Below are 13,390 nucleotides of genomic sequence, written 5' to 3' on the forward strand. Positions count from 1 at the left end.
TAACTTTTCATGAAATTTTAAGTAATCTTAAAAATATACAAATTTGGGGGCCTGGAGAGACGGCTCAGAGGTTAAGAGCACTGGCTGCTCTTCCAGAGGTCCTGAGTTCAATTCCCAGCAACCACATGGTGGCTCACAACCATCTATAATGTGTTCTGGTGCCCTCTTCTGGCCTGCAGTACAGGCATACATGCAGGCAGAACACTGTATACATAATAAATAAGTAAATAAATCTTTTAAAAATATATACAAATTTTATGCATAAAAAGTTAATGAATGAGATGTATTCGCACATTAAAAGCAAAATTGTAATATAATTTATGCTAATGATCATTATTAATAAATTCTATATGAAAGCTTTTTTTACTTGAGACCCCCCACAAATTATATGAATTTATTTTAGGAGAAAACTGAGAATGCACACATGTAAAATAATTCTTAGGTCTATAAATTAAAACAAAAAAAAACAGGATTATAAATAAAGTAATTCTCCATATTCCTTAAAGTGTCATTCTTTTGGAATTGCTTACATGCTTGTGTTATAGAATATTATTTTAAGGTGTATTACTTTTATTTATGTTTCATTTGTTTAACTCTGTGAAGCTGTGTAACTGTGCCTGTCTAAAACAGCTGATGGTCTAATAAAGAGCTGAACAGCCAATAGCAAGGCAGGAGAGAGAAATAGGCAGGGCTGGCAGGCAGAGAGAATAAATGGAAGGAAAAATCTTGGAGGAGAAACAAAAACAAAAGAGCAAGAGAACAAGGAGAGGAGGATGCTAGGGGCCAGCCACACAGTCACACAGCCAGGCATGGAGTAAGAGTGAAAGTAAGATACACAGAAGTGAGAAAAGGGAAAAAGTCCAGAGGCAAAAGGACAGATGGGATAATTTAAGAAAAGCTGGCAAGAAACAAGCCAAGCTAAGGCCAGGCATTTACAATTAAGAATAAGCCTCATGTGCAATTTATTTGGGAGCTGGGTGGTGGACCCCCCACAAAAGAAGAAAACAACAACAACAACACACATGTGGTAAATGGTACTCAGTTATAATTGAGTAAGAATATTGATGCAAGCCATACAGCATCTTTCATAAGCCATAGAAGTATAATGCCAACTTTTATGCATGCCTACATCCCAAGAAATTGCTTAAGACTAATCTTTCTTTCTGAGAGAGTGGCCTGAATCTTCATTATCGTTTGATTTTCTTTTGATATCTTGTAATATTGTTATTATCATTAAACTTGGGAATTGAAATCAATTTCAATCCTGTTTCAATGCTAGGAAGCATATCAACTTCAATTTGATGGAATTTTTAATATGGAGTAAATGAAGCAACTAAATACTTTTAACATTCATATGTTCAAAGCATTGATCTTTTTAATATTTAATATTAAAAGTGATTGTTTCTTGAATTCCAAGATATATTTTTACATTCTATTCTTACAATAAAAATTTTCTGGAATTTAACTTTTCTCTAATTCTATGTTTTAAAAGAACCCTTAATATTTTGATGATGCTATTTCCATTCACAAAAAATATCTTCTTTCACTTGTAGACAAAATTCATTTTATAAATGTACTGTTTTCTTGAATACTAACAATAACTATGACCTTACTTAATTGGAGTACTGAACATTGTTACCAAGATAATTCACTATTTGAAGGGATATACTTTTAAAATTATAAATAATCACTTTTATTTGTTATACAAATTGTGATTGAGTTTATTTTATTCATTTTGTTTGTTTTGTTCTTTCAAGACAGGGTCTCTCTGGCTGTCCTGGAACTCGCTCTGTAGACCAGGCTGGCCTCAACCTCAGAGAACCACCTGTCTCTGCCTCCCAAGTGCCAGGATCAAAGGCATGTGCCATGACAACCCGGCTATTTTATGCATTTTTAAATTAAGTTCTGGTAAGTTATGTCTGAAGATTTCCAATTAGTAAAAGATATTTTCAACTGTTTCCCAGATAGGTGAGAATTAAAACTGTATAAAATTTAAGTGCACCTTGGATTTTGCATCTTTGCTTCCTTTAAATGACTTTATCTTCTCAGTATTTTGAGTTAAACAGCTTGATTTTTTTAGATATTTTTCTATTTAATGCAAATATCATAAATGGTAATTGGGTTAAATCCATTTTAGGCCTTTATTTAAAGCAGGTTGAACCTGGTGATTGGCACATCTTTGGACTACATAGTAAGATGGATGGCAAAACAGGGGTGGGAAAAAATGGAGCTTGTTTCTCTTAACCCAATGATACTATTATTATAACAAGTCCTTTAAAAGAGTTAGATCTAGTAAAAAAAAAATCTTCCTTCAAAAAAAATGTATGCACACTAACTAAATGATGAAGGCAATTACCGTTAACTATCTCTACTCGCTTTTGTACACTGGTAACAACTCAAGAACATACACCCATGCAATGACATGTACTAAAGTCACACAGTGCTGAGATTAGCAATGGATTGGAGAACTAAAATGAGACAATCAAGGGCTACATCCTTATCTGCGTGTTGTTAAAACAGCCTGTGTGGCTCTGGATTAGCGGTTCTCAACCTTCCTGACTCTGCAACCCTTTAATACAGCTCCGCATGGTGTGGTGACCCCCAACCATAAAATTATTTTGTTGCTACTTCATAACTGTAATTTTGCTACTGTTATGAATCATAATGTAAATATCTGATATGCAGGATGTCTGATATGCCACCCCTGTAAAAGAGTTGTTCGACCTCCCTGAAGGGAGTCACGACCCACAGGTTGAGAACAAACGCCCTAGAGAGCTATGTACAAAACTCATAGCCCGTGGAGCCTCCCTACTGCACAGTGTCTGTGATGTCTAAGTTTCCACTTAAGGAAACATTATCTCTGATGTCATGTAGATTCAAAGTCGACCCGCAACAGAGGTATATAAACTGAACATCCGGCTATCTTAGATAAATGCTACTAATTTTCATGTAACTGAAAGTTCACCTGCTCCGGATGGTGTCTTTACAGTCTTCTTTTTATAACCTGTAAAAGAAAGTATGTGAATTAGTGGCCATCATTTATAATGTAATATTATGAACTTAAACTAGAACAATTACATAATCCCATTAATATTATCCTCATACAGAAGTCTTAGTGACTCAAGTTTACTTTTATTTATAGATGATTATAGCCAGTCATTTTTGTTTGTTTCATTATTATTATTATTTGTTGTGGTGGTGTATATCAAATACAGGGCCTTATAAATGCTATGTAAAAAATCTACCACTAAATTGAACCTCCAGCTCCCACTTCCTTTTTTTGAAAATTATTTTGATATATGAAAAAGTAGACTTATACATAGTAATAGGGTGTTATGTCATGTTTCACTACACATATATATTGAGTAATGTTTAGGTGAGGCTAAATGTATCTACCCCCTCAAATATATATATATATATCAATTTTTTGTTTGTTTTTTCACGACATGGTTTCTCTCTGTAGCTTTGGTGCCTGTCCTGGAACTTGCTCTGTAGAGCAGGATGGCCTCGAACTCACAGAGGTTCGCCTGACTCTGCCCCCCAAGTGCTGGGATTAAAGGCGTGTGCTGCCGCCACTGCCACCACCACCACCACTGGGCTATATCAATTCTTTTTGTTGAAACATTTTAAAACTCCATGCAGCTTTTGGAATGTGTAATATCTTGCTGCCTGTAGCTCCCCGACTATGCATTAGCATCAGGTAAAACGACCAATAATAAAATTTGTAAACCTTGTTAAAATGTTATAAAATTATGATGTGACTACAAAGTAATAATATCCAGTAAAGTTTAATAATACATTATCATGTGTTTTATAGTCCTACAGCAGTAAAAATCAACACCAAAGCCAGGTTAGGTAAAGTGTATACAGCAAGGATGAAATTTTGATTTTTTTTTTTTTGCAGTATTAAAATTCCAATAAGAATAGCTCCTTTCTAGGTCAGGCTTAGACTTAGAAGTGCTAAGCTGACTCACACAGTAGAAATTTGTATGCGTTAATATACTTATCTTAGGAGCCTAACACTCAGCTCTCTGATCATTATCTTCCAAGAAGAGTGCTGGGAGAGCATTGTTTTTAAGGGCGCAGCCAAGTCTATAGAAAAACAATTCTCTTCCTGCCAACCCAGCTCCCACGTAAGTTAACTGCACTCATGTCATTGACCCTATGAAGTTCTGCAGTCGACTTCAGGGCTCCTTCCCTTTTCACTGTAGGGGAGATTCTAAGATCATAAACGAGACGTCATAATTTTATGATAACTGACACGAAGAAATCAGAAACAGTTGACTAGGAAATCTAGAAATGTAAACAATGGGATTTCTTGAGAAACAGCACTGTTTTTCTAAAATTACTAACCCTGCATTTAGACCCAGTAACCCGACAGGCTTCCTGGAAACCTACCTTTTATGCATGTTGCCTTACACTCTTCCAGGGTGTCAAATCGGTTTTCGTTTCCTAGGCATCCCCCGTATATAAATTCTTCACATTGTTGAGTAGCCATATTGAAAAAATAACTCCGTATCATGGCTTTGCATGGCCCATCATTCATCTTCATGGCACAAAACGTGTGCTTCGGTTTCATCAGGGGCTGCTCAGAACCTACACGGTAAGAATAAAAATACCACACGTGTAATTCTCTACCAGCACTGTGATAATGCCCTTGCTGTCATTTTGTCAGATGTATAACTTCCACTCTCAATTTTTTAAATAAGAAAACTGAAACAGAAAAGATAAATTATTATGAGTTCAGTGAAAGGAATGACCTGAGAGTGCATATGTGTTCAATGTCTTTGATAATTTATTAATGATCCTTAAAGAAGGTGCTAGAAGCTTTAAATGACATAAACTAATTAGTCCTCTAGAGGGCAGCAGTGCTCTGATAAACTAAAAGCTATCGGTACACTATTGAACTACAAAATTATTTTCAATACCAAGACATGAATGGGCATCACTTCAATCTTTTCATATTAAAATATTTTAAAACAAAGTATAAATTTGTAGATAGATGATAATCTAGTAATAAATCCATTTTTTAAGTTCCTTGCAATTTTAAAATGTGAACTTTTGGAAAATATTTATATAAATTTGATTTAGGTTACTTTCCAATATCTTCTTCCCTTTGTAGTTTATTATTACAGTTATCTATATTAAACGAATATCTTTTTCTAGCCCTATCTTAATAATGTTAACATTCTAACAAAGAAATTGGAATGTTGTCATTTATTTATCTACTTCTTATTTGTCGACTTATTTATTTGTGTGCATATATGCGTGCAGGTATGCTCATGTGGAGAGGTGCACATACACCCTGACTGTCCTTCTTCAACGACTATCTGTCTCTCACTAGCCAAGCACTCAAAAGGTAGGCTAGGCTGGCCAGCTTGCTCTCTGCACAGTGGGTTCCAGGAATCTGCCTTTCTCCTGCTTCCCACTACTGGGCTTATAAACATGCACCATCAAGACCCAGCATTTTTTACATAGATTCTGGGATGAAACTCAGGTCCTGGTCTTGCTAGACAAGCACATTACAATCTCTCCCCAGCCCAACCATTTATAGGACTAATAAAATTACAGTTAGACAGCTGTGGTGGTTGGGGTTAATCATCAACTTGCAGAATCAAGAGTCACCTGAGAGATGGCTTCTAACAGGTCCGGGGTATGGGTGGGGGAATATTGATTAGGTTAATTGACTGGGAGAACCTGTCCACTGTCGCTGGCTCCCACTCTCTGAGCTGGTAACTAGACAGTGTAAGGGAAAAGCGAGCTGGGCACAGACTTTGTCTTTCTGCTCCCTAACTGATTTATATAAGATCTTGCTTATTGAAATCTCAAATGTGTGTGTGTGTGTGTGTGTGTGTGTGTGTGTGTGTGTGTGTGTGTGTGTAAAACAACAGAGCCCAAGTTCAGCCTGCTATTTGATAATTTTGCCACAAGAGGGTGAGAGTGTACCACAGTAGAGTTGTTTTCTTTTTTCAAAGCTGTCTGTTGTTACACTAATAATGGAATTTTTCTAATTACAATTTCCCAGAACTTTGTTATAAAATTATCTGATGATCACAACTTTGTGATGTGGGTGTTATCTTCATCTTACAACAACAAAAAAAAAATTGCAGAAATTAACTAAAAGTTGCTCCTGTTTATACCAGCTCATGATAGAATTGCCCTTCACATGCTGTTATAACAGGTATATTACACAATCTTTATAAGAATAATATTGTCATCACATGACTGTATGACTGAGATGCCCAATATGGCGTTTGGGTTAAACAATTAGATTTAATAATGTAATTTCCACTCAATAGCATTCTAAGAATTCACTTTATAAAGTTGGAAATCATTTTCCTATGAAAATCTTGTACTGAATCTTAGTTCCCTTCTCTGTGTCTTTGGATGTCAAAAAAAGTCTCAGTAGACTATGGGGTGCTCAAGGTCATGGGGTGCCCTGACTGCTAGGATATCACTCTTCTGGAGATTGTTCGTGAATCTATGGTCTGCAGGTGTCTGCAGGTAACTTACTATCTAAGGGTCCACTTGCTGTGTGCCTCTGGGTATTGTAAAATTAATTAAAAACCAAGCAGAAACAAAGCAAACCTAGATAAGACTATGCAACTCATTGATCAAAAGAACTTCAAGTCGCCGGGCGGTGGTGGCACACGCCTTTAATCCCAGCACTCGGGAGGCAGAGCCAGGCGGATCTCTGTGAATTCGAGGCCAGCCTGGGCTACCAAGTGAGTTCCAGGAAAGGCGCAAAGCTACACAGAGAAACCCTGTCTCGAAAAATGAAATATCAAAAAAAAAAAAGAAAAGAAAAAAGAAAAGAACTTCAAGTCTACAATAAAATCAAGCCATAGCTGGGTGCAGAGCCCCTGCCCGCAATCCTAGCCCTCTGAGGCAGGAACAAAAGCTCGTGAGTCCATCTGGACTATGAAGTGAGAACACTCTACGAAGCTGAGAGAATTTAAGATTTTCCTCTCAGCCACCATTATTCCCTCCCATCAACTACAGTTTCAGGCTCAGAAGATGTATTTACCCGGCCTTCATTAAATGGGAAGACACTGAACAAATTCACTGGAGATGAGAATGTATACGTGGAACTCTGTATATATGTCAGAAATAAGATAGAATTTGGAGTATCAAGTTGTTCATATTTTCCATTACCAGTAACTTGAGCTCTACCAATTGTTTTGTATAAAATGTTACTTTGGGGCAAATACATAAATCTCTATGATGCCTGCTCCAGTTTTTTCTTTTTGCACTTATTGATATTTTCATTTTTGACAGAGTTGATGGAGTAGAAACTCATTTCCACCCTAGTTCCTTTGATGTCCAGCTCAACCAGATTCCTACATCAGTTTCCTCTCAGACGTTCTTGTTTGGAAAATACTGGTAAGAAGGAGAGGACCGCTAAGGCTCATATCACGGTTCTTTTTCCTTTTCGTACTTTTCCCGGCTCAAATATAAAATCATGTTGGAAAGAATCCCACTCAGCTCTTTACTTCTTACAATATTCCAGAGCTTGTTCTGATGTTACTGTCTTACACAAAATGTCTCTCTTGCCAGGCGGTGGTGGCGCACGCCTTTAACCTCAGCACTCAGGAGGCAGAGGCAGGTGGATCTCTGTGAGTTCAAGGTCAGCCTGGTCTACAGAGTGAGTTCCAGGACAGCCAGGGCTACACAGAGAAACCCTGTCTCTAAAACAAACAAACAAACAAACAAAAGTCTCTCTTGCTGCAGTGACTTGATTTTGGATAGTCTAAAAATTGACCCACTTAATACAAGAACTGTCTTAAGGAAAATACTACTTGGTTATAAACAAACAAAAAAAAATTCTAAGGGGGCTGGAATGATGGTTCAGGAGTTAAGAGTACTTGCTGCTCTTCCAGAGGATGAGGGTTCAATTCCCAGCACACCCATGGAGGCTTACAACTGTCTATAACTCCAGTTCTAAAAGATCTAATGCTGTCTTCTGGTGTTTGAGGACACCGCATACACATGGTACACAGACACACAAGCAGGCAAAACACACATGCACACAAAATAATAAAAAAATAAATAAAAAATTCTCACATAAATGAAAAATATGAATTTTACACTAAATTGAGAGTTTCAATGAACTAAAAGAAAAAAAACAGATCAACTTTGCAGTACTTTACCTGTGGTTTCTGCATGTCCATCAGCTTCCTCAGGCAGAGCAGTAAGCAGCTCGGGAACAACACTAAACAACAGACACACAGATGCCCAAAAGGCGTGTTTTTTCTTCATTATGTAAGCCATTTCTGAAATACAGAATGCAAACATGCTTCCTAAGTAAACAGTGCCGATGTGTCTGTAGGCTAGTAGGAATCTTGCAAACGTCTAAGTGAACTTAACACATCACATGTAATCCATATTCACGTGGTGTTGTCAACACATTCCAAAGTTTGCCTTTGAAATGTGTACTTGAAACATATAAAGGTACAATCACATCCGTACAGTGTATATTTGCTAATATTCAACAGGAAGCCATCTTTTAGTCTTGAAAATACAAAGGCAACTAGTGAGAGATGCCTAAGTGCTAGTTAGTCGGATTGGTACTATCTCTCAGGTCATAATCTAGATTTCGATATAGGTTGGGGAGGACACAGCAGAATAATGGGGCGGTGTTTTAAATGCAACCTAAAATGAATTGACAAAAACACGGTTTCAGTCTGAACAGGTCACACTTGCCGTGACACTCAGCTACTTTTCTTTCTTAGTCAGAGCTAATTGTGTTTTGATTTTCCCAGCATTTTTTTTTTTTTTTTTGCTAACATTCTTAAAACAACTTCCAATTTTTTTTATTACTCTTTCCCTCTTCCTCTCCTTGTTTCTTGTGGTATGTGTTTTATAACGCATTTCCTAACCAGGTTTTCCCTGAGATAAGCACACAGTAACTGCGCACAGTACCAGTATCTCTCATCCCAGCCACTCCCTGTCTTGAACTCCTCAGTTCACCTTTTCCCAGTTTAGGGAGAAGTGATGAGCCAACGCTTTTGCTCCCTGAAGGAAATGAGTTCCTGCAGGAAGTGTGGCATTTCCTGTTCCAAACTGATTGAAAGATCTAGATCTAAAAAGGAAAAGAAGTTGAAAAACACGTAGCTTTAAAAACAAAAAAAATTACTTCCTCTGTGCAGTCAAGGGGAAAGGAAACAATGGTTGTGGGACTTTGATACTTCAGAGAGTCAAGAGCAAATGCACGCTCTACAGCTACACCTTTGAACACAAGCGTTTACTGTATACGTAATTGTCTTAGTCAATCTTTACTTCTATAACAGAATGCCTAAGACTGCATAATTTTTAAGGTATAAGGATTTCTGTCATAATTCTGGAGTCCCAAAAGTGCCAAATCAGGATACTGGCAAGTAGAAAAAAATAAATAAATACATACATGGATGGCCTTCTAACACATAATAGTAAAGTAATAAGTGAAGTTTTGCTTTAAGCATCATTAAAATCACTGACAAACTATGTAATCTTGTTTCTCATGACACATTGAAAGTGCTAGAACATATCTGAATTTTAGTCAGCAGCAACGTTAGATATTTGTAACTCATGTAACATTATACAGACTGAGTAGGTTGTATTGAGGGTTTTATGTGTGTATACATGTACATTTATGCATGTAACAATTAATGAAAAAAAGAAGTCATGACTTCGAAAGAGTCAAGGGGGCACCAGTGTATGCAAGGGTTTGAAGGAAGAAAGGGGAAGGGGGAAATTATGTAATTATATAATTACTCAAAAAGTAAAAGTAGGCGGATCTCTGTGAGTTCGAGGCCAGCCTGGGCTACCAAGTGAGTTCCAGGAGAGGTGCAAAGCTACACAGAAACCCTGTCTCGAAAAACCAAAAAAAAAAAAAAAAAAAAAAGTAAAAGTAATTAAAAATATGCAACATATAAAAACAAACTACAAAAAAAAAATTGGTTATGTGTTACATTGGGTGACCAATCTTCCCTCTGCAAGTTTTCGGACTCTTATATGTATTTGTACTCAGTGTTGTGGGAAGTTTTGGAGTTTTGCTTGTTTGTGTGTTGGTTTTGAGACAGGGTCTCACTATGTAACCCTGAATGGCCTGGAACTCAATATGTAACAGGCTGGCCCCAGACTCACAGAGATCTTTCTGCCTCTGTACCTGAGTGCTGGGCTTAAAGGCATGCACCACCATGCCCAATCTCAATGGAACTTTTGAAGCAGTATTAATTTTAACTATTATCAACTTATTTACTACTCTGGTTCTAAAGTCCGCTATAAATAGTGATCATGTATTTCATTTCCAACATAGTCTGGCCATGCTAACAATACTAGTAAATCAGTTTCAGTCTTTTCCAGTGAATCTTCACCCACTCCCTGGTCCTCGACCACTGCCTACTGTTCTACAGCCCCACCCCCATTAAAGAGTGAGCCAATAGTAGTCTGCACCTGATTACAAGTGGAGGATATCGTCCACTCAGCAACATTTTTAACTATTTATTTATTTTTATTTATATGCATTGGTGTTTTGTCTGCACGCATGTCTGTGTGAGGACATTGGATCCACTGGAACTAAAGTTACAGACAGTTGTGAGCTGCCATGTGGATGCTGGGACTTAAATTCCAGTCCTCTGAGAGAACAGCAGTGCTGTTAATTGCTGAGCCATCTCTCCAGCCCCCAGAAATATTTTTTAATGAACTAATGTTGACCAATGTTCCTCACTGTGACCTCAACTTCAACCAGCTGCTCAACATCACCCCGATCTCAAGTTCAGTGTCATTTAGTTTTGTTGTAACAGATGTTGACAAAAATATTTCACTGAAGCCATAGCTATATTTACTATTATACAAACAGTAATTGTACAAATTGAAAATTATGACAGAAATACATGAAAACACTCTTATAGAAAAAAAATGCAAGTAGAACCCTAACCTCTTCCTTCTTCATCCCATTGACCCTTCCTCTCCAGAAATAAACTACCATTGGAACAAATCAGTGTGTTTTCATCTAGAACTTGTATATGCTGTTACATGTGCATATACTTTTATGCTCTGCATATGTAAACATGATGATATGTACTGTTTATGAATTTTTTAATGTTATGTTTCATTGAAGAAACTTTCTTTCAAAGTGTTATTTGAGAGCTACTCAGGAATCAACACCAAACCAACCTCCCTGATTGTAATACAGAATAAGGAATTCTGAAAACATAGGAAGATTGAAGTTCTTTTGAGTGTTCATATTCCTCTGTATTATCTACATCCTTCCAACTGTATTGATTTCACCATACAGCAAGGTTAAATGAGGAGGGAGACCTGCAAGTATCTCAGTTATTATACAGGGGTGTGTATTTAATCTAGTAAAAATATATATAAGTTCAAGACCTAAATTGGTTAAAAATATACCCATCTCTCCCAGAACAAAAGATTAACTATTAAGATGACAATATTCCTCAATGTAATCTACATATTCCATGTAACTTCTATGCAATCCCCAGAAAGATTTTGTTTTGTCAGAACTGACAGGGAAATCCTAAAATTCATGTGAAGACTCTAGCCATTTACCACAGCTAAGGCAATCACACAAAAGAGCAAGGTTGGAAGCCTCACACTTTGTGATATATGTGGGTGCCTTTGTCATATGAGCAGATAAAGAAACGATGTCACATATGCATAATGGAGTTTTATTCATCCACAAAGGAGAATGAAATCAAGGCAGTCTCAAGAAAATGGATACAAGGGAAAACCATCATGTTAAGTACACTAAACCAAACGAATGAAGAAAAAATAACAATGTAGTCTGAAAGCAGGATTAATGAACAAGGGAAGTCCTTGTCAGAGAAGCTTCTTTTTGCAGTAGATGATGATTGATAGAGGCACCTGTACCGGGTAAGGATAATAAGAAGTCGTAAAGAACTTAGCTCTAAATGAGATAGCTGTATCGTGACCCTTCCCCACAAGACTAAGGGATCGGCATGGAAGTGGGAGGGGAGATTTCAGGGACACTAATACATTATTCATGAAAAGGCGTGGTACAACTAGTAGACATGCATTGGTCTAGTTCAGCTTTCTACAGTGCACGCATTACTTAGTCATCTGTAAATTATCTAGAAAATCTCGTGCATCGATTTTGCATATGAACCAGGCATGGCGGTGCATGCCTTTAATCCCAGCACTCAGGAGGCAGAGACAGGTAGATCTCTGTGAGTTTGAGGCCAGCCTGGTCTACAAAGTTCCAGGACAGCCAGGCAGCCAGGACTGTTACACAGAAAAACCTTGTCTCAAAGGGGGGGGGGGGGGTTGCACATGTATTATACGTTTGCTGCTAGTAAATTTGAGTTTCCTAGTGCGTGTTTTCTTTATTTTTCACACATTATTGATCTTTTAAAAAGTTTTATGGGCTAGATGGACATAGTGGAACATGTTTTTAATTCCAGCACTCAGGAAGCAGAAGCAGGCAGATCTCTATGGCCAGCCTGGTCTACAAAGTGAGTTCCAGAATAGCCAGAGTTACATAGTAAGACCCTGCTCAAATAAACAAACAAGTTTTATGATGAATATATAAGCTAGTGAGTACTTTCCTATATCTAAAAGGACAGAAATTTTACTTTGGTTGATTATTTATGGTCTACCAATGAAAGGCATGAGAGACAAACCTGACCACTAGAGAAGTGGGAACAGTCTGAAAAAAACATCTTCTGTGTTCATGTGATTTTCTCTCAACAGCAGCAGCAGCTAATGCTGTTTCCTCTTCATGGTCCTTACTTCTACCCACACAATTTGGCTGAGCCCAAGGGTCGTGCCCACGAAACCATGGCCGTCTGTTTTCTTAAGCCACATGGCTTTTGATTTGCTGTGTCTCAATTTGGGTGAGCTAGCAGCACACTAATGCCAAGGAAAATGAGGAAAGGAAAAAACAGTATAAAACTGCACTGTGTGGAGAGAGAAGTTATATAGCTAGTCTCATAGTTGTTTCATTTATTTTCAATATTTTCAGGGTTTGGGGGGTTTTTGTTTTTGTTTTCTGTTGTTGTTGCTGCTGTTGTTGGACACAGACTTCCCTGACCAGTCTTTTCCATGTTTTGAAATTAACTTCATGTAAACAGGATTCTCAGCTGAAAATTCTAAAGCATCCGTAATAACTAGGTGCTGGAAATGAATTGTTAAAAGTATTTTTTCATGAGACTGTCAAGTCACATTCCCTAGTGGAGGAATCGCGCGGTCTCAGGAAGAAGCCTGCAAACCAGATTTGTACTCTCAGGAAGAGAGTATTTTCTGAAAAAAAACGTTGTGGGAATGCAAATGTTTGGGTGATTCTCCAGGGGAGAGCATTGCTGAGAAGCGGCACGTTTACCACATACCACAGACTAGTGAGGCCACACAGGGCCTCATTTATCTCCTTGCT

At 37.6% G+C, this 13,390-nt stretch overlaps 1 protein-coding gene across 3 annotated transcripts in view; it reads right to left on the reverse strand.

Annotated features, from left to right (window-relative positions):
• The window catches only part of Tfpi (tissue factor pathway inhibitor), a 39,193-nt gene that overhangs the window by 14,340 nt on the left and 11,463 nt on the right, over window positions 1-13,390 (reverse strand). For all 3 annotated transcript variants that reach the window (XM_052725041.1, XM_052725040.1, XM_052725042.1), the window contains exons 3-5: window positions 8,151-8,273; window positions 4,399-4,596; window positions 2,966-3,004 (exon numbers count right to left, since the gene is read on the reverse strand). In XM_052725041.1, coding sequence (XP_052581001.1) covers window positions 2,966-3,004; window positions 4,399-4,596; window positions 8,151-8,271 — 358 coding nt within the window. In that variant the 5' untranslated portion in view covers window positions 8,272-8,273. The remainder of the gene's footprint in view (window positions 1-2,965; window positions 3,005-4,398; window positions 4,597-8,150; window positions 8,274-13,390) is intronic.

Source organism: Peromyscus californicus, unplaced genomic scaffold (assembly GCF_007827085.1).
Source record: "Peromyscus californicus insignis strain IS unplaced genomic scaffold, ASM782708v3 Scaffold_7__1_contigs__length_154581171, whole genome shotgun sequence".
NCBI classification, from domain to species: Eukaryota; Metazoa; Chordata; class Mammalia; order Rodentia; family Cricetidae; genus Peromyscus; species Peromyscus californicus.